The 21422-nt window shown below is 37.4% G+C and overlaps 1 protein-coding gene across 1 annotated transcript in view; it reads right to left on the reverse strand.

Moving 5' to 3' along the window:
- The window catches only part of LOC107673506 (ras-associating and dilute domain-containing protein-like), a 38587-nt gene that overhangs the window by 4846 nt on the left and 12319 nt on the right, over positions 1-21422 (reverse strand). Inside the window, exons 5-14 of the mRNA XM_016467147.1 lie at positions 19290-19964; positions 18813-18850; positions 17119-17294; positions 16792-16904; positions 11468-11687; positions 10900-11072; positions 4475-4619; positions 4044-4222; positions 2987-3329; positions 426-547 (exon numbers count right to left, since the gene is read on the reverse strand). Of these exons, the coding sequence (XP_016322633.1) occupies positions 426-547; positions 2987-3329; positions 4044-4222; positions 4475-4619; positions 10900-11072; positions 11468-11687; positions 16792-16904; positions 17119-17294; positions 18813-18850; positions 19290-19964 (2184 nt within the window). The remainder of the gene's footprint in view (positions 1-425; positions 548-2986; positions 3330-4043; positions 4223-4474; positions 4620-10899; positions 11073-11467; positions 11688-16791; positions 16905-17118; positions 17295-18812; positions 18851-19289; positions 19965-21422) is intronic.

The raw sequence follows: 21422 nt of genomic DNA on the forward strand, positions 1-21422 counted from the left end.
ACAGAAACAATACTGTACTACATCGATGTTTCCTGTCGGCTCAATTTTGAGTGGACTTTGCTGTTCCGATGAGCATGAACGGTATACGAGTGGAGCGACTGAGCGGAGCGCACACATAGAGCAGGATAATACGCAGAGCGTCACACCACGTGAAAGTGAAACCTGAGCGGTGAACTCATTTTCGGCAGCCGAAATTTCGGTGCATCTCTAATTATTGGCGACATCAGAAATGGATATTATATAATAGATGCTTTTTTGAACATTTTAGCAATTTAAAAATATTAAAAAAGGATTTTTTACACGGCACCCCGGTTGGGAAACACTGGTCTAGGAGACCCATGTACACTAGCACAAGGGCGAGAGACAAGTACACAAGTACAGAATGATAAATAGAAAAAAGAAAATACAACAAAGATCATTCTCACCATTCCATCCACCAGCGCCAGCCCAAGACCATGAGGTCCTCTCATCAGCTCTACAGTGAACACCTCGTCTCTATCATCCTCATCCTCCTCTGTTGTGTGGTTTCCTGTGATGCCGTTCTCTACTGAGAAAACCAAATCAAACATCACATTATCAGCAGTCTTCACTAGTTCAGAAGCACAAGCAAACCAAATGCCACTGAATGTCCAGGTCAACATCACCTCATATTCAGAAGAACGAAATCAGAAATTATACTTTGCATGAAGAACATGAAAGTTGTTTCAAGGATTGTCAAGATTATTATAATTGTGATTATTTCATGACAGTCAAAATGAAAGCCAAATTGAAAAATCAAAGTAGTCAACTGACCGATGTCGATTTTCACAGTATATGATAGTATCTGATACATAAGTATGAACCCTGATTTTATGATATCTTTTCATGTTATCATAAAGATCTGCTCTGGGTTGGTGGAAACACAGGGTTTTCCTCCAGCGCTCGGCCACCCGGCCAGCGTCCTGAACAATGCCTGTCCCGATTAAGATTCCAGCCAGCAAGCCAACTGTAAATTCCCATGATGCTTTATCCACTGCTCTTTTTTCTCCTGACATCACCACCTCTCTGTAATTCCTGAACCAGATTATAGGATTTGTGCCACAACCAAAAAAAGCGGAATGAATTAGCGACCAAAACTAGTGTGGTCTAAGCAGAGTCTCTTTGATTAGGAAAATCCACACTAGTCTTTAAAAAGAGGAGGCGGGAAACCAATGGGAACAGGATGCCACATAGGGCTCTACCACTCTTTATTTATAAATGTACAAAAGTCCATATTACTGTATGTTTCTGAGTGTAGAAATTATTTGAGTTCATACTGTAATTTATTTTATAACAGTTTCAACTCTGCATTCTGACTGAACTGCGTTTGAAGCAAAGTCAAAACGTCCACTCTCACGTCAAAACGACACACATGCATCACTGTTTCTTGTGAATGTGCATCAGATAACTATGCAAAGTCAAGACGATTTAGGAAATCAATTTTTATGTTGCTTCATAAAATTGGGATTAAACCACTGGAGTCCAATGTATTGCTTTTTATGATGCCTTTATGACCTTTTTGGAGCTTGACTGCTTTGGTGGAATTTAATTTCAGTGGAGGGACAGAAATCTCTCAGGTTTCATTAAAACTACCTTAAAATTGTGTTTCAAAAATGAACAAAAGTCTTGTGCGTTTGGAACGACAGAGTGAATGATGAATTTTCATTTTTGGGTGAACTATGCCGTTAAGATTATGAATTATGCTTTTATGACTTGGAAATGTTTTTTAGTTATAAACTAAATAAATAATTAAATAAATATATTACGGTATTTTTTGGCCGATTTGCGATATATGGTATATATCTTTGTATTTTCGTTTTTGTATTTGTATTTAAAATCTGTATTTAATATATATATATATTTTTTTTTTTTTCACGTTTATCAAGTTTTAAAAAATGTACCAAGATCTTCAACAACTTTTTATTCGGTCACCACCACTAGTATAATTTCCTTGTACTTTTGTACTTTGTACAAGTACTACTATATATAAAGTTGAAGTCTAACTCTTTTCCCATTGTGTCCTAATACAAATTCTTCCATCCAAAAAAATATAGACAAAAAAAAACATGGTTGGGACATGCAGAATGGTTTTCCCAGTGTATTCTCAGAAGTACCATGTAAACACCATGGTATATGAATATGGCAATCATCCATTAGCATGGAATTATCAGCACTGTACCACAGTACTATTTAGATCCTTTAGTTTATGAAAGCTTTCTGTTTATTGCTTTCCAATGCTGTAAAAATGTATGATCTTTTTATGATTTCATCATGGAAATCATTTCTCGTCATTGATGAAACAGCAAGAGTTATTATTGTTTTCCTACAAATGTCTCTACAATAAGTTTTAATGTGCTTCAGAAGCTTTATGATTTACCTGATCTTGGTAGTCATATTTAGGCTGAGGCATAATTTTGATTGCTTAATTTCCAATAACGATTCTTTTAGTACTTCTAAGGAAGAAATAAAGTGCTCAGGAATGCCAGTTCGGAATATTAACCTGATCCCGACACCAGTTACAAAGACTCACTCTTGAAGTTGTTCAGCGACCTCACCTGACCATTGCTCATTGTATAAATATATTACATGTGGGAGAGCATTCTGGAGAGAAGGGGGGTTTCCTTGTGCAGCCAGAGCACACAAACCCAACTCCACATCAACACCAGCACCTCCCATACGCCTCCAAAGACAATACACCCTGCCTTTGAAATCAGGGAACACACTATGGGATGAAAATATCTGATATATTTCTCAGAGTACAGCTGACAAACAAACAAAAGATGAGTAGTACTAGTGCTCAAGTAGGTTTAAATCTTTGTGAAACTATATGCATATGCAAGAAACATTGTATTTTCCCATTTTTTTGTTCATAATCCTTGTAACTGGAAAGGTTTTTAGCCAGAATCTGGTGGAGAGAAGCAGTTCAGCATGTGTTTTAGCATCTGCTTCCATGGTGAAGTGATGTTACCTTTCCTGTGCTGGCGTGCCGTCTGCTGCGCTGCCCCCTCCAGCAGGCTGGCTTCAAGCTCGGCTTGCTCAAGACTCTGAGGGGTGTTGGGAGGAGTCAGCAGGCAGGAGGGGTCGAGAGCCAGACTCTTGTGGTAGCCCAGGTCTGTATTCCCCGGCAGGTTGTTTTGGAGCTCCAGGCTCTTGAGTTTCTGGGTCAGGACTGCCTCACACGAGCTCAGGTTACTGTGAGACCCCCGAAACTGAGGAGGTGTCAAGCTGACATGGTGCTGATCCTTCTCCTCTGAGTCCTGGCAGGTGATTGGTTCAGATGCTGTCTCTTCAGTCAAGTTACTGCAGGAGCCCTGAACGCATCCGAAATGTCCAAAAAATAATTAACATACTATATTTCAAGTCAATTCGTATAGTACTTTTCATGATACACAAAATTTCAAAGCATCTTTATAGAAAGTCATGTTGTTAATAATGCATTAGTGCTTTAACATAGAGCAAGTTTTAGGGCTGAGCAATATGACATTATGTAACAATTATATGAGGGATCCTCCAGATTTAGATCTGGCTATATTGTATTATTGGTATGTAATATTGGTCATTTCAGTTTTATTAAGAGATTTAAATGATGGTCAATTGGGTTCTATTAAGATATTAAGATTTAAATATTGTTTGGTTTTGTTCAAAGCAAGAGTAAGAGATTCTCAAATTATTAATGAAAATTATGATTGGATATCGTACGTTAAAAAGTCTGATTCTCAGGGAAATGGAAGAAATTTAGACAATGCTCAGTTTTGTTGTAAGCGAAAGAAAACAGAACGCATCAAGGAAGATACAATTATGTTGTCTTAAGTGTAAAATAGCCAAAATTGTGTTTACCTATTTTTCAAATTTAATAGCAGTCATTTAAGCAACAATGTTGAGAAATCTAGGGTAGGTTTATAACTATAGCAGAATAACTATACTGACTTTAGTTGAAAATTACTTATTTCTAAACTACAGGCCAACATTCCGAAATCTACTGTCAAACCAGTTTTAAACCAGTTAAAAGCATGGAGGAGGTTTACCTGTGAGGGCTGATGGTCAGACTGTGTCTGGCTGTCTGGAAGAGACTGGATAAACTCCTGCAGATGCCGGAGAGGAGTGAACAGCCCTGGCTCTGTGATGGGATTTCCCAGCTCCAGGTTAAAAATGCTGCTGGGCAGGATTAGAGGAGGATGGTTGTCGAAACGTTCCAGGATATTAGCTAAGAGAAAACATTTTTGTTGTCAGGCACTCAGGCAGAAGAACAGAGAATCTCAGTGAGCTAAAGAAAAGCATTTAAGACATCACTCGAGCCTAATCTTCTAAAATAAATTAAACAATCATTCACTTCACTATATGTTAATAAACAGAAATGGTGCTTTACAAGAGATTTTGGAAATGACAATGGTTAAATATTGTCATTGTATCATCCAGTTACAAAACAAAGTGTTTGTGTGTTCATATTTGGGCTCACAGGTATTGAGGGCAGCTGCTGCATCCTCTGGAGATGGCGTCCAGCATGGAGGGCACATCCGAGCTGTGTTGTACTCTCTCAGCATGTGATGCAGCTGTGCAGGGTTCAGATGAACAAACTCAGCTCTCAGAGTGCACCATGATGCCTGTAAACACACATACAGATGCATAGAAGAATTAATCTGCAAGGGACCTACCTGGTTGTGATTGGGCCAAAAATTCACACATAAAACTAGTTTTTGGGACAAACTGTGCTGAGCTCAGTGAGTAATGGCAATTTCAAACAACTCCATGCACAAATTTCTCAGCACAGTTAACTCTATTCAGGACATAAGTAATGTAAGTGTTGGAGCAAAACTGCCATCAGTTGCTGTGAACATTCACAGATCACACAGATCAATTTAGACGAAACCTGTGTATATTCTGCATAACAATGAAAATGAAACCACGTTTTCTAATAATATCACCCAAAGGGAGTATGTACAAGGAGAAAACCAAAGGACCTAAGACTGAGCCTTGTGGAATACCCTTCTTTAGCATCGGAGCAACATATTTTACACAGTTAAAATTTACACAACCTAACTATTAGAATCTAAAATAGGCAAGTGCCTGTTTAGAAATGTTAACACAATATGGAATATTGTTGTGTTCTATACTGTCAAAAGCAGCACTAATTTCAAGTAAAACAAGCAGAGAAATGCAACCCTGGTCAAATATCATGTACTCTCAGTTTATTTCTATGCAATACTGAGAATAAAGGGTGGACACACCAGTTTCTAGTATTTTTGATAAAAAAAAAATAGGTATACAATTATTCATTTCGCAAGGGTACATCATTTGTAATGACATATGCCTTGATTTGACAAGCAAACTCTATTCTCGAACAAACAAAACATATTTAAAATACCACAAAGGAAATACAGCCAAAACACTTAAAGGACAGTTCACCAAATAACACTCCACATTTGTTTTCATTCTCCTTTAGTGGTGTCTTAAGAATAGTCAATCTTAGTAACAGGGTAGTGTTTTCCTCTGTGTCATTTTGAATCCAGAACAAAACAACATCCAGTTGTATGTAATTAAACCAGTCTCTTCACAAAATTTAGGAAACAGCGGCTGGGAATGAACATTGTACAAACTCATCAGCACAACAGACTCCTGCAGAAGCTGACAGGATATGTTTGGCACATGGTTAAGGTTACAGCTTAGTTTAATTCAGCTGAGAGTTCATCTTTATTAATGCTATAATTTATATTTTCAGTGTTTCATTCAGTTTAATTTGAATAAAGAATACAGTTCACATGTCTTGTGCAACAACATAAAAACACTATCATATTTAAAATATGTAAGACAATCTTTTAAAGGATAAATGTATATTTTACAGGTAATTGCTTAATTGCATTTACCAATTACATATAAATCTAAGTAATGAACTGTTCTAGGATGAATGTAGTGAGAAAGTTTTAGCTGATACATAGACATTTTTGAGAAAAGCCTCAAACACGTGATGGGTGGTGTCACATTAGTCTGGAAAAGCCACAAGACTGACTAAAGTCAAAACACAGTCATGTTGTTGCTTTCAACCATGTGCATTAAAAGAATGCTAAATATTTAATGAAGCCAGGTCTGGTATAAGGTACCCGTTTTACTGATCTGACACCAGTTTGGAGTATACCTGGAATACGAAAAGGGTATACTAGAACCCAATCCCATAAGTACAACAGGTCTATATGTTGGATGTATCAAATTTGTTTCCTCCTGAGATTCCTTAAACATAGACACAAATGAGACAATTGATGTATCTTGAATACATTTGATGATAAATATTTAAGATTTTGTTTGCAGGCTTGACAAACCTGAGAGCACAGTTCAAGACACTTGTTGAGGGACACATTTGCTAGTTTTTTTTCTTAAGAAAGTGTCTATAATTACTCTTCATTTAATCTCATTGCTGTCTAAAAGAATAACTGAGACATTAAAGAGAAGTCATTTTGTGATGTTTCTTTGCTATGGACACTTACAAGCAACAGTCTGGGCTGAAGAGTCTGGATGACTGTCCCAGAATAGATGGATGGAAAAGGGGAAAAGACATCTGAAACTATGTGCAAAAATGGTTGTTTTACAAACCACAAACTGTGACCTCATGCCATGGGTGGAACCTTAACAACCAGTCTCCTAGTAACTGTGACATGCAACCATTATTTGTTGACAGGATAGAAGAAGTTAACATTCAGTAATTGCACACTGGATGATACTGACAGACATATGCGGTCTCATGTCTCGACAAGTGCTACGTGCTAATATTATTAGCTAGAACGATACAGCTCCTCAAGACAAACTTTAATGTTGGCTAGAGTTGTCGAAATCTTTAAAATAGTTTTCAAAAACCTAGAAGTCTGAAGGTTAAATCACCCTTGTGTATTTTAAGTAGTTTAAGATCTATACAGCATTATGAGTGAGATAGATTTAGCAATTGCTGCAGTGTTCTGAGTAGTTGGCAGGGTGTGCTAGACTCTTGCTAGAACTTTCTTAGGCAATTGCCAGGGCGTTGCTAAAATGTTCTATGTTGTAGAGTGTTGTGTTCCTAGGAAAGTGCTAAGGTATTGCTGCATGGCTGCTAAGTAGTTACTAGGTGGTTACTAAGGTTGTCTGTTTGGTTGATAAGGTGTTGCTAGGCAAAATACCCTTTCACATTAGCTGCGTTTCCATTACAGATTTGCGCAAAATGGAGTGCCTCTTCTGAAACGTGCCATGGCACGGTTGGTATAAACACCAGCATCAACTAGAGTGGCCACAATCAGCTCCGCTGGCCGTGTCAGAGTAGTAATGCAGTGTAAACAAGGGGTTATCCAAACATTAATGGCAAGGAAAGCCCCTTATACTTGAGATCAGCCACGTATGACGTGTTTCTTAAAGGTTATAGTACGTTGAAAAATGATCATATGACTTTTTCGGTATGTCATGTGATCTGAAAATGCTGAAATAAACGTTTCCATTGCAGTTTTGCGAAATATTCCTTTTCCGAATTGCCTGAAAATCCACCTCATGCGAGCATAAAAACTTTGCATGCAAAATCCTGGGTCAACTAATCCTTGACCAGCATGCAACCTGTTTAAATTACCGATTGTCCATTTGAGGAAATGTGTGAAACATTGCTTAACTCAACGTTAAAATTCACATATACAAAAATACATTAAGCTAGAGTTAAGTGTAGTGTGAAAAGTCTTAAACTGGCTCCAACACTGTTGCATTTCATCCCCTAGTGGCAGTCGCACCAAACTTTAAAAATAGTTGTGAAGCAGCCGTTACCCTCTGCTTATTCATCAGTGTAAAATAAATGAATAATGAATGCATGAATATATCCACACAAAACAATTGTGAATATATGTTTGAAAGTAAAGCATAGTAGGTTTTCTAGGGCTTATCAATGTAAATAATTATGTAATAATTATTACGGACAATTGACGTTTGTTTGAAGTATTAAGTATTAAGTTTGAAGAATAGATGGATGGATATTATTTTGGACATAACTATTCAATCACCCATTATGGAAATAGTGTCTAAAGAGTAGCATTTAGTGGAAAAAATATTGGCAGTTTTCACTTCATGCTCATAGCTTTAGGAAACACTTGCACACAGTCTAGCCACAAAAGTTCAAATATTTAAATTCACCTGAAGCTCAAATCAGATCTGAAAATCTTGCATATGCATACTGTATGATCAGACCTCCTGTTCTACTCTCCACTGGAAATGAACATCTGTTGGTCGGTAAGTCTGTTGTTTGTCAGAGATAATGAAAAAGCAGCTTTAGACAGATACAAAAAAACTCCAATCAGTTAGAATAAAGCATACTATTTCAGAAAAGGCAGAAATACTGTGTTGAGTTTGGTGGATTAGAAACACCCTTAATCTAATTAGGAAATGTTGTTTTTGAAAAACACTTCATTTACAGTTTCAAACTGTTCAAAGTGCATTTATGGTTGACGGCAGAATGCAGAACAAATAAACAGAGCGGTCATGTGAGAGTGAGTCACGTATGTGTTTGTTTGGAGCGTGTTTAAAGTAAACTCAGTTTATTCAAGACAGTGAGATCATACTAGCCCCTCCCACCCAGAGCTGTAATCTGGCTCTCACGTCTGCTGTGTGACACTCTGAAAGCTTAAGAGCCTTAAAGGTCAAAGTTCACCAGTCAAATGACAGTCAGACTCTCAACCGCCGTGAGCCGCTTCACGAGACCTGTAAACCCCTCTGCAGCACAGGATGTGTTTGGGTGGCGTGCTGTAAACTTTGTACTGTCCTCTGTTATTGTGCCTTTGTTTTATGGTACGATAAGCTATTAGAGAAACTCATTTCCTTATGCACAAAAGAGTAAACAATGGCTTCTGAAGGAAGTTAACAGGTTTAGGACCAGACAAACAGCTGTTTTGAGTTCTTCTATTTCCTGTTCATCCAGGTACTAAAGTCTCTCCTGCTTGCGGCGCTCCGTCTACATTGTGATGACTTAACTTGAATAATGCATATTATTTAGGATTACATGACAAACCGTTCACAGATGAATCCATTGGCATGTTCTGACAAGCTCAACGGGGTTTTATTTATGTAATGTACTGAAAAACTTCATGACTCAAGATGTAAATATGACCTTTGTCATGAGATTGATACCATCATGCGGTTTTATTGAATTAAGCTGATACCTCAGGCAATGCTGTCGGCTTGTGAAATAGGTTAGCTTAGCGTTTCTTGAAACATCACGTCATTTTTATAGTCCTAGTGGCTGCTTGATAACCAATAAAGGGCTTTATCAGGATAACTGATACTCACAAGCTGTCAAATCAGCAGTCAAACCCAGATTATAACCTCCAACACACCTTGCTGTCAAACCCAAATTCATTCTTCTTTGCAACTAAAGAGCTGCCTTATTCACAGTTTAATGAAACTAGAACAAGATGTTCATCAAAAGGAAACTGAACAGACAATATAGGATTGCACCAACACCATTTTTGACACACCAAGCAAGTACAGTACACAATTTCTTTTGGTAGTCTTCGATACCCAGGGTTCCCACACGACCAATGCATTTCCTAATAAGGACATTTGAAAATGATTTATACTGATTCACTAATGAATCACTAATGAACTGTTTTGACTAATTCATTAAAAGCAATTCAAGAGAACAATTTTCTCACAACACTATGGCTTGCAAGCAACTTTTACTGACAAGAGCAATATCTAACTGATGGAAAATTTCAGAGTATAACAACAAAAAAAATTATGCAACACTTTACAATATGGTTCCATTTGATGACATTAGGTAACTTCATTAGTTAACAACATTTACTACTACATTCAAATTATTACATTAAAATCAAAAAGTCGTATCTGTTAATATATTATTTAATGGACCTGAGCTAACAAACTAACAATGAACAGTTGTATTCGTATTAAAACATATATTTAAAAAGATTAACATTTAACAACAACTGTAACTAATTAATTTCCCATTATTATTCAATGTTAATGCATTAAGTAATGTTACCAATAGGACCTTATTGTAAAGTGTTACCAATTTATATTCACTATATAAACTTCAATGATGTTTAAGATTTTACTAATTTCATGACTTCTCCATATCTGGGAAAAAAATAAAATAAAAATGTAATTTTAAAATTCCCTGATATTTCCAGGTTTTCCATGACAATAGGAAACAACATATTGGGTAGGTTCACCTCAAACGGTCCAAATCAAAATTTGCCGCAAAATTAAATCAATTCTGTTAAGTGTTACCAATTTATATTCTCTATATTACCTTCTATGATGTATAAAATTGTACTAATTTAATGAATTCTCCATATTTGGAAAAAAAATATTTTAAAATTCCATGAAATTTCCAGGTTATCCGTGACAATAGGAAACAACATATTGGGTAGGTTCACCTCAAATAGTCCAAATCAAAATTTGACCCAAAATTAAGGAAATTATATTTTGCTTACAGAAAATGAAACACAATTCTCATTACGAAATCAATCAATCAATCAATCAATCAACCAATCAATCAATCAATCAATCTCATTAGGATGCATTATTAATCTTAATGGTCTTAAAAACGTAAAGGCTTCAATACTGTCTGCAAAATATCCATTTACAAAATGTACAAATATTGTTTGATTTATCAGCCGATAAATCAGTCTGTTATTATTATGGCAATTTGTTCTGCTGTGCGTTTATTAAATTGAATGTTGTCTTTATTCTGTATAGTTAGTGTTTTTTTTTGTTTTTTTTGGTGCAAGAGCATTTTATTGTGTATGAGTACATGAGCATGGCAGCAGAATTGCAAAATAAAGGCACATCTCTAGTGCAATACATTTGTAAATACTTTGTATTTGTATCTGTGTAAGCATTTGTGAAGCAGTTCAAAGGGTTTCTGACCTGCAGTAGGGTCTCCTTGGGAGTTGCGAGCAGGTTGACAGCTGAGGAGAGCCTCTGGAAGAAGTCAGCAGCCAAATCTCCCGTGCCAATGCTCTGAATCCAGTCCATTAGCAAATCCAGGTTGGCCCGGATCTGCACTCCTCTAGACCACTGGTAGAAGCCACCTCCAGACCCTTAAAAAACAACCATATCACTATTTATTCAGAAGTCTCGATCAGTGCTAGAGGTAGCATGCTATTCATTATAGCTCTCAATCTCAATTCAAACTAAACCAATTTACATTTTGTCATAATCTTGTCAGGCTCCAGCAGACTACTGTCATGCAAAGAGCTGTGCTATGCAGCCAGTGTTATTTACACCTAGGTGCAAATATTCACTTTGTAAAACTCAAACCCTTGTGAAAAATTCCTGTCCAAACGAAGTATCAAGACCACTGGAGTGAGAACAGACGGTTAAACAAAGTAGTTCACACCACGCTCTCTCGCCTTACATGTTGTAGCCACTGTGGCTTTGGTGTAAACGGCTTGTGCAACAGGTCCTCGGAAGGACGTTGAGTGCGTGTGCTCACCTCTCTCCATGAGAGTGTTGAAGAGCGAGGCGTTGGTGAAGAAGAACAGGTAGGTCAGCAGTTGAGATGTGATCTCGCTGTGCACCTGGAAAGTGTTGAGCAGGTGCAGTGCCTCCTTCAGGACGTCCAGGATTTGAATGACCCCTGCAGGCATGCGCAGCTGACTGCTCTCAGAGAAAGGGTTACTATCCAGCAGCCCCGGTAACATGGCATACATACTCTAGCAGAGGGAATGGGAAAAATGTTTGTTTGCTGTGCTTACCAATCACATAAATGTATATGATATGATAGCTTTATTAAGAGAAACTGGCCTAACCACCCCATCTATAACACTTTACTTACTGCAGTACATATACTTAAGGAGTCTTTATTTTGCAACATGCATAAATGAATACTTCATTTATTTACTTAATCATACTAATTACTAAGTCATGTGAAAATTATGTAGTAGGATTTTGTGTAACATGTAACCATGTCGTCAAATCGTAATATAGAGTTGTAAATCATAGATTTTAAATCTGAGTATTGAGTTGTAAATATGAATATATAGTTGGAAAAATCTTGACTTGTAAACATGAATACGTAATTTAAAATATAAAAATAAAAAACATAATTAATAATGTAAGTTAAAATATGTAAATTAAATAAAAATATTTGAAAATATAAGTATCAATCCAAATTCTAAATATATATGTTAAATTCAAATGTATATAATGTATAAAGCATATAAAATATATGCTACTGTTCAAAAGTTTGGGGTCAGATGTTTCTTGAGGATGAAATCTGCACATTAGAATGATTTCTGAAGGATCATGTGACACTGAAGACTGGAGTAATGATGCTGAAAATTCAGCTTTGTCATCACAAAAATAAATGACATTTTAAAGCATATTCAAATAGAACACTGCATGTTGTTTTAAATTGTATTAACATTTCACAGTATTATTGATTTTACTGTATTTGTGATCCAAAAAAATGCAGCCTTGGTGAGCATAAGAGACTTCTTTAAAAACATTAAACATAAACTTACTTTTGAGTGGTTGTATATATGTATCAATCCTAAATGTATATTTATAATATATTAAATCCTCAACGTATAGCTGAATACGTAATACATAAAGCTATAAATATGTATGTAAACTCTGAATGTAAATGTAACCCCAAAACATTAGAGAAAGCACTGGACAGAGCAATACGGGTCACATTATTTGTGCTTTCAGTACAGAGGACGTAGCCAGGAGCAGTGCTGTGTGCAGTTCCTGAACGTCGCGTCTAAGCCAACAGGAAGCACGGCACAGGCTGACTTCCTCTCAGCGGGGTGATATGCGGCTGTGACTGGACTCTGGAGAATGCCTCTGCCCTGACTGCCCATTGTTACAGCACCAGTGAGAGCCCTGAGAATCATTCAGATAAGACTAAAGCAGCAGACGCATCTCACATCCACACTCACTTTTCCCACTGACTAAACCACTGCTGCCCCTCAGGAACAGATAAAAGGATTGTGTAAACAAATAAGGACCGAGCAGATAACTGTGCCAGACGGGAACTCAGGCAAGACTGAGAGCCTAGTGGGAGCGTATTTTATCACAGAGTTCACAAAAACACTGATCCAAATCCCTGAAATAAAGGAAAATATCAAATAACATTCACCAGGAAGTTGTTTCTTTAAGCACAAGGAAATAAGGAAGGAGAAAAGTTCTTGCAAGACCATGCACTGCAAATGAAACGTCAGATTTCAAACTAAAGGTGTGGCCACATTTGCGAAATACCAATATTAAACAGGAAAAAAAAAAACTGGATTTTTAATTACAAGCCTGAAATACACTGGGACTCTTATTTTGAAATCTATGTGCTCTACTTTTTATTATGTCTATATACTGGCTGATCATTTAAATAGATGCAGGTGATAAAAATATGCACTCTTACAACTGCCTAATATAAACACCAAAAAATAAACCGTGTCAAAATTCATCAACAGTCGATCGTAAGCAATTGCCATAAATGTGTGTTTTTGTTGATTGTGAACTGCTCCGAAACAATGAGCCTGTAGAACACGCAATAGCGCTACATTTTTACTTGATTTATTTTTACATATTTATTTAATTAAATCATAACCTTTTTAAGTTTAATAACATTAGGCAGTTTCACAATTCCTGTTCTTCCATCCCCCAATTAAAGACCTCTTACAATAATTAAGACATTTGTTATACAATTTAATATATTTAAGACTTAAATTTGCTAAAATTGAGGGACTTTTTTTTTGCAAATGTGAAATGCTCGTAGCATTATGGACACATTACTGAAATTTTGGTGGGGAAAAAAAAAAGTTTCTTTGTCAACAGTATAGTATCCCTATGACCATCCATTGCGAATAAAAAAAGTTTTCAATGTAAAGATTCGTTCACTACCATACATTTTTGGCAAAATTTCGCAAACAAAAAAAATGCCATTGTCTACTGTCAATAGTGTAGTAATCTATGAAGCACAGCTCACACAGAAGTCCCAAAAGTCAAACCAAGCAGCAAATTTGTGACCAATCTGAATCTGTTGCGAAATCTGCATGGGGAAATGTTTTCGCCCTCACGCGAAACTGCCAATCGCATGGATTCCTATTGAAATTAGGGCTGTCAAAAAAAATGTGAATTTCGAATATTCATCGAATTTAAAATAAAAATCCACATTCGAATGCAAAAACGATGCATTCAAATTTTAGGTGTGCGTTAAGGAGGCAGCCTTATCAGCGGCGCACGAGATGAGATGACGATATAAGTGTCGTTGCATTATAATGCTTTTGTTAGCCTATCCAGTTGAAGCCACTAGTTGCAGCGCTACGGAGTTGTTCATTAAAAATATAGCGGAAAAAGAGAACATCAATGCGGAGAAGATCTTGTTTACATCAAAACCGAAACCAAGCTGTTCACACAGAACGCATATTTCGCGCATCTATTACTGTTGCACTCGCGTCTCGCACAAAGGAGCCGCATGTTTAGAAAGCCATTTTAAACATTATGCACTTTTTTTGCAGATAGTCATGTTATCTCATGCTTTGAATGATGCGCCCTCTTTTGGCCTCAGGAGAGAAGCCAAAAGCTTTTCTTCACCCTAACTGAAATTATGCATTTTAAATTCGAATATAATTATAATTATAGAATATAATTTCGGGGGGGTTTGGGGGTCCCCCTCGGTCTGTTTGCGATCGTGTTCTGGGGGGGGGAGGTCCCCCTAAGGACGGCCCTGCACACACACACACACACACAAAAACACACTGCCAATTTTTCAGGGCACAGCAGAGGTTAATGAAGCCGAAATAAGTGCTTCACACTCATCACACTCCATGCACTTCAGCCATATGAAGTCATTGAGAAACTAACTAGAGCCAAAGGTCCCGCCCCCATGACTCATCACTGACACATTCTTGCCTTGCCTTTTGGTCACAGCCATGACATCAGTGTTCATTATCATGACTAAGAGATGCCTGGATCCCACCATTCACAACAACTGATATACAACGGAAATACCTAATGCTATGATAAAACCATTCCCAACAGATGTTAATAGAAAAGAAGTGAATGCTCTTAATTACAACGTGTTTAATGATCTGTATGCTTTTTTACCATGGAAATACAATTTCCTGTCACCAACCAATCACCTTACACAGTCTGACATCACAGGTAACAGATGTCAGACTGGCTTCTACAAGGAAATTTCTTATGGTAATGATTTAGAAACTAAACTCCTGGTAACTGTTCATTTCCTGATGGGCATTATGACTGCTTTAACTGGACACTCCTCTCCCGTTCTGGTGACGAGAACAGAATATTTCCTGCTCAGGAAACAGATGAACTCTCTGAGTCCAAATGTGGAAGTCCACAGCTGCTTCCCCGTCAGGCATTGGATGGGTAACTATGGCCTTGCTGTCTGCTCCACTGACAGTCCTCTTAACCCCTGATATGTCAGTTGTTTTCTAGGACAAGACTGGAGTGACTGGACCATGAAAGACATAACCTTTCACTATTTATCCACAAAGTTAATCTGCAACAAATGTGTCACATATTTGGAATTTCTTGTCTTCAACTAGTCCGAACTTCAAGGTGACTTCATCACCTGCAGGATTTTCTGCACCACTGAACTGATACAATAATAACTCTGACATAATTTAATGGAGAATGAGTTTCATGACGTTTCGTTAAGTGTTATTTTAGCACTGCTTATATACTGTTATACAGTAGCGTTATTCATATTTTTTAATTAGCTCTTTTTTTTAAATGGTCAGTTTTTTATTTTAATATTAGTTTAAGTTTTAGTACTGTTGTTATGTTAATTTTTTATTATCTTTTTATATATTTCTGTTTAGCATTAAATTATAGTTATTTTAGTTTTAGTATTAGTAGTTTCAGTACTTCAACTTACTAACGTACTTCAGTTCTTTTATTTAAACATTACACATTTTTTTAAGTTAGTTTTTTTTTTTAATTATTATTTGATTTACATGTTATTTTATTTCAGGTTTATTTCAATCACCACCATTTATTATAATTTTTGTTTTAGTTCCCAAGGAGGCATATAAAACATTAAAGGAATAGTTTATTGAAAACTAAAGCAATTCTCCTTATGTTCCATGGAGAAAATAACAATAGACAGAAAATAACAATTTCAGTCTGATTGAACAATGTCTTTAAGACATTTATCAAGGACAACTACAGCATGAAAATAAATGTTGGCAACATCGTGTTCCAAAATATTCCACGCTCGTTTAAGAGAGGCAGGGATTTGTCATTAACTTGAGCCTTGAGAAAATACACTGTTAATGTCTTTATTTTCGATTCTTTTGGGAGGAGAGGACAAGTTATCTTGCCCCCTGATGGCTATGGCCAATCCCTAGGTCTCCACTGCCTTGTTATGACTTTATTTTGGCTTACAGACTGGAAGCGCAAAATGGTGTTTACACGGTTTACACGTTTACACGGTTTACACGGTTATGTACTGTTTCACATATAGTTTCTAAATCATTACCATTATGATTTCTCCATCCAGCTAGGTTCTTCTACAATTACCCCATCAACTTCGGTCAGAAATCTTGGTGTAACTTTTGATAACCAGCTGACCTTCAAAGACCACATTGCAAAGACCGCTCGATCTTGCAGGTTTGATGTAAATGTAAATTTTACATCCTTTAGGGATAGGTGGAACATATTTAATGTAATATAAACATTACATATCAAGAACAATTAGTAAAAAGTTATACTTTTAGTAGTAAAATACTAAATATAGTACTTAACCACACAAAATCTTTAAATAGATAATGGTCTTTCATTTGTACTTACTTTAGTGAGATAGTAGACACACTGCTGGAAGGTGAACATGATGACTTCCTCTAGGACTGTCATGGCCTCCTCACTGGCAGCACGTGTGGACTGGATCTGACAATCCATTGATTCTGAGCAGATGGAGACATGAAGATATTTAGACTGACAGGATCAGGTGCAGGACTGCACATTCACAAAAGACCTCAAGTACCAGCATTCTTTTGTTCTGTGACAAAAAGCTGAAATGAACCAATAACTTAAGCAACAAGCCAAAGAGGCCATGTGTCACAGTGATTGAACACATATTTAGTATAATTTAGGACAACACAGAGCGAAGGCTCGTACCTTTGTCCATTTCCTGTCTGTCCTGCTGTCTCCATGTTAAGAGCAGGGGGACCTCATGTTGGATGAAGTGCAGCAGCTCAATGGAGTTGGACATCCACAGCACCAGCGGCTGTAGGCCTGGGATCAGATCCTTGATGTTCAACACATGCTGCTCTGCTGACGTATCACCAGTGCTTCTGTAGCATAGTAAGCACAATGGTTACACGTTATACATTCATTTATTCATCCATCCACCTGTCTGCCTATCCAACACACAATCATCCATTCTTTATCAGACCAACCAAACACTGATTCTCTAAGTCAACCAATCAAACAAACAACGATATATCTAAACAACCATTCACTTACCTGTCTAACCAATCAACCAGCAATCTAAACAGCCATCCCTTCATCTGTCTGACTAACCAACCAACCAACCAACCAACCATCTATACATAAAGATATCTGTACATCCAACCAACCAGACATCTATCTGTCTATGAACACCCATCTATAAGCTTGTTCAACCATATATCTATCCATTTGTCTAACCAACCATACATCTACCTTTTGGCCTGTCAGTCTAAATATCTGCTGAAAATAATCAACCAACCAACCATTTACCTCTGTAACTTTTTTTATTATATGTCTGTCCAACCAACCCAGCAACCAACTATCTTTCTGTCTGTCTAACCAACGATCTATCCAGCTATGTGTCTATCCATCAAAATTTCTATACATCCAACAAACTAACCAATCATCTGTCTGCCTACATACACCTATTGATTGGTCTGTCCGACCAATTGTCCAGCTTTACATTTATGTCATTTTGTCTAACTAGCCATCCATCTATCAACCTTTCTGTCTGTCTACATGTCTGTCCAACCAACAAACCAATCACCATTATCATTATGTCTAACCATTTATATCCAACCATACATCTATTAATTTATCTCTCTAACCAACCAACCAATTTACAATCAATCATCAACCATCCATATAACCATTTATGTATCTGTCTGTCCAACCATCCATCCATCCATCCATCCATCTAATCAACCAAACATCTGTCTGTCTAAAAGTTTAACCAACCAACCACCTTAACAACTAATTAAATAAGACAAAGAAAAGCTGGTTTAACTTGGTGCAATGATGTCAGTGGCTTCACAACTTTCTATACCTAAACACTTGCAAAATCTTTCTGGTTTTTTTTTTTTTGCTTCTAGACTTTGAATAGCCCCAAAAAGAAGCAAGCAAGCCATAATCAAAAAATCAAAGATGTTGAGGTTAATTTCCCCCGTTTAGTACTTAGTACCATTTTAACCACTAAGCTGTATACCTCACCACAATATGAATGGAAAAGATTACAAATCAGGATGTAGACTGAGCGGAAAACATCAACTGATAGAAAATGCCAGCTCTCTGCTAGCCAAATCTACAATTTGCACACGAGGCAATCAGAGCCTGAACCACTTTAGCACTGCTGTCTGTCTGCAGACAGATTTATTACTGTACACTTCAACAGTTAATGACACGCTCAAGTGGCCCTGTCTCGGGTCATGATTGGGCACCACAGAGAAAACAAAAGTGAATTGAGCACCCACAGCACCATGGGTGATAATGAGCTAGTTACTGCCGTCCTTTAAGTTCCCTGCTCTTATTTCAGAGAGGCGAGTGAAAGAAGAATGGTTGCAGAAAGAAATAAGCTCTCTCACATGTCTGGCTGCAGAGCTGCGAGTTCTTTTGTTCTTTCCTGTAGAGGAGAAAAAAAAACATCTCAGAAGAACAGGTCTATTTAAGTGTACCACGACCTTTAATCTCTGATGACAACAATGACCTATTTTAGCTATCCAAAAGGTGTCTCAAACAGGACATGTTCTTGTGTTCAGTACTCAGTTGGTTTTAAATTGCATCATATGGACACCATAGACTTCAATACCGCATAGTACTAAATGGTTACTACTATAATGAACCATGTTATATATACATGTTACTCCAAAGTACTTTCCTATACATTCTCGTTGGCTGTTCCATAATCTGTTCTAACAGCCTGCATAGTAAGATGGTACTATTGTGATACTCCACAGGTATTTCAAATAATACCAAGGAACTATCATGGTATAAATGTCAAAAATCTCCATGGTATTACTATGGTGTTGGCTGCTTTTTGTACTCCATAAACTCCCACTCACCCACATGGTGAGCTGGACTTGATTAGCAATGGAGAGCAGCAATTTCCGGAGGTCAACCAACTCAAAGTTGGTGGCGGAGTGCTGAATGCACAAACACAGCAGAAAGGCTGGAGTAAGTTTGGGTTCTTCCCCTCCTGGGTCCACCCTACTGAGAATCTTCTCCAAGACTTGATCTTCATGCTGCACCTGATAGGACAACGAGAGCACTTTGCCCTCCAAGTCCCTCCAGCGGGCGGCCATTTTTTGAGTCCTCCTCCTCCTGACGGACGTTCCACACAGTTTACAGGGTGATGCTGTGGCTGGAGGACACAGAGTGGCCATCCAGGATGGGGTCTGGAAGGCTCCTGAGGCCGTAGGGTCCTTGAACATAAATAAATAGTGCTGCCCAAGCCCCACCAGGTCCCCTGGACACAACTCAACCTCGTCATCAAGGGGGACGCCGTTGTGCGTAACAAGTGCGCTGTGGAGGGGTCTGAGCATGGTTCGCATCTTGCTACTTCCCTTGGTTTGGTCACTGGTGGCGTCTAGACGCTGTACGCAGCAGTGCTGAGGTAGGTTGTCAGGGGCAAAGAGTAGGACGTCCACTTTTAGGGTCTCTTCATTGTTGCCAGTGGAGGATTCAATGGAGGAGCCAAATATACAACTGTTCCCACTCATCAGATAGATCAGAAAGTCCTGAGAAGAGATTAACAGCAAAAACAGGAGGTTTTATTAATGTGCACCAGCAGAATCTTAATTTAATCTGAATAACTTTCAGAGAGTTCACTGACTGTTAAGTACTGGGACAAACCGTGTGGGGGGAAATGATTTATACACCAGGGATTAGAGATTTTGGGATAAATCTGTAAAACTGTATTTGCCTTCATCTTCTCAAAAAAAGTTATTTCCTTGCCTAACACTCAATATGGGTCAACATGGTCTAAATCAGTGGTTCCCAACCCTGGTCCTGGAGGCACCCCAACACTGCACATTTTGCATGTCTCCTTTCTCTGACACACCAATTTCAGGTCTTGGAGCAGGGGTGTCCAAACTCTGTCCTGGAGGGCCGGTGTCCTGCAGAGCTTTGCTCCAACTTGTCTCAACATACCTGCCTGGAAGTTTCTATTATGCCTAGTAAGAGCTTGATTAGCTGGTTCAGGTGTGTTTAATTAGGGTTGGTGCTAAACTCTGCAGGACAGTGGCCCTCCAGGACCGAGTTTGGGCATCTTGGAGTCTCTACTAATGAGCTGATGACCTAAATCAGGCGTGTTTGATTAAGGAGACATGCAAAACGTGCAGTTTTGGGGTGCCTCCAGGACCAGGGTTGGGAAGCACTGGTCTAGATACAAAAATGTTATGCACTGTCACGTTAAATATTTATTACAAATATCGAAAACTCTAGCATTAGCACTGATTATGAATTATTTCTTGTGTTAACAATATAATAATATTTTGCATTAAATGCAGTAAACATTTTATTTTTGGGATGTTTTTAGCTACTACCAGGACCTACTTAAAATAGAAAAATAATCAAAAAATCCCAAACATTTTCTTTACAATTTGTGTGATTACCTAAAATTACATATAATTATGTATATATTTAAATAATAACATTTAGCAGAATTAATGTTGCTGGACTAGCACTAGAATTATGCAAAGGCTGAGTTTAATACTGCTTGATTTGATAAATGTTTTTATAAAAATCTATTGATATAAATATCTTTAGTTTTTACAAAAAGTATAGTTTTGAGGTACATTTGTGAAACATTACATAAAACCCTTATGTGCCATGTTACTTTTAAAGATAGGCCTAAATATTTATAATTCTAACATTTTAATCAATATTAAGTATTGAATTATAGTTTATAGACAGGTGCATTTAGTGGGAATGTTTTGAAAATTAGGTACATTCAAACACCTCTGATTCATTTCAAAGTGTAAAAGCTGTTATATTTTAAACTAGTGTCAGTTAAAGGTGTGGGACATGTTTTGTTTCACATCTCAAGAATCAATGTGTTATGTAATCCCAGTGCACTGACGATTGATTGTAACAGAAGGAGGAAGTACAGTATAAAGACGGACTTGTCTAAATTCTTCATCTGCTTAAACTGAGGTGTCAAAACAGACTGCACTGTTAATCGATTGATCCACTTT

Source organism: Sinocyclocheilus anshuiensis, unplaced genomic scaffold (assembly GCF_001515605.1).
Source record: "Sinocyclocheilus anshuiensis isolate Anshui unplaced genomic scaffold, SAMN03320099.WGS_v1.1 scaffold173, whole genome shotgun sequence".
NCBI classification, from domain to species: Eukaryota; Metazoa; Chordata; class Actinopteri; order Cypriniformes; family Cyprinidae; genus Sinocyclocheilus; species Sinocyclocheilus anshuiensis.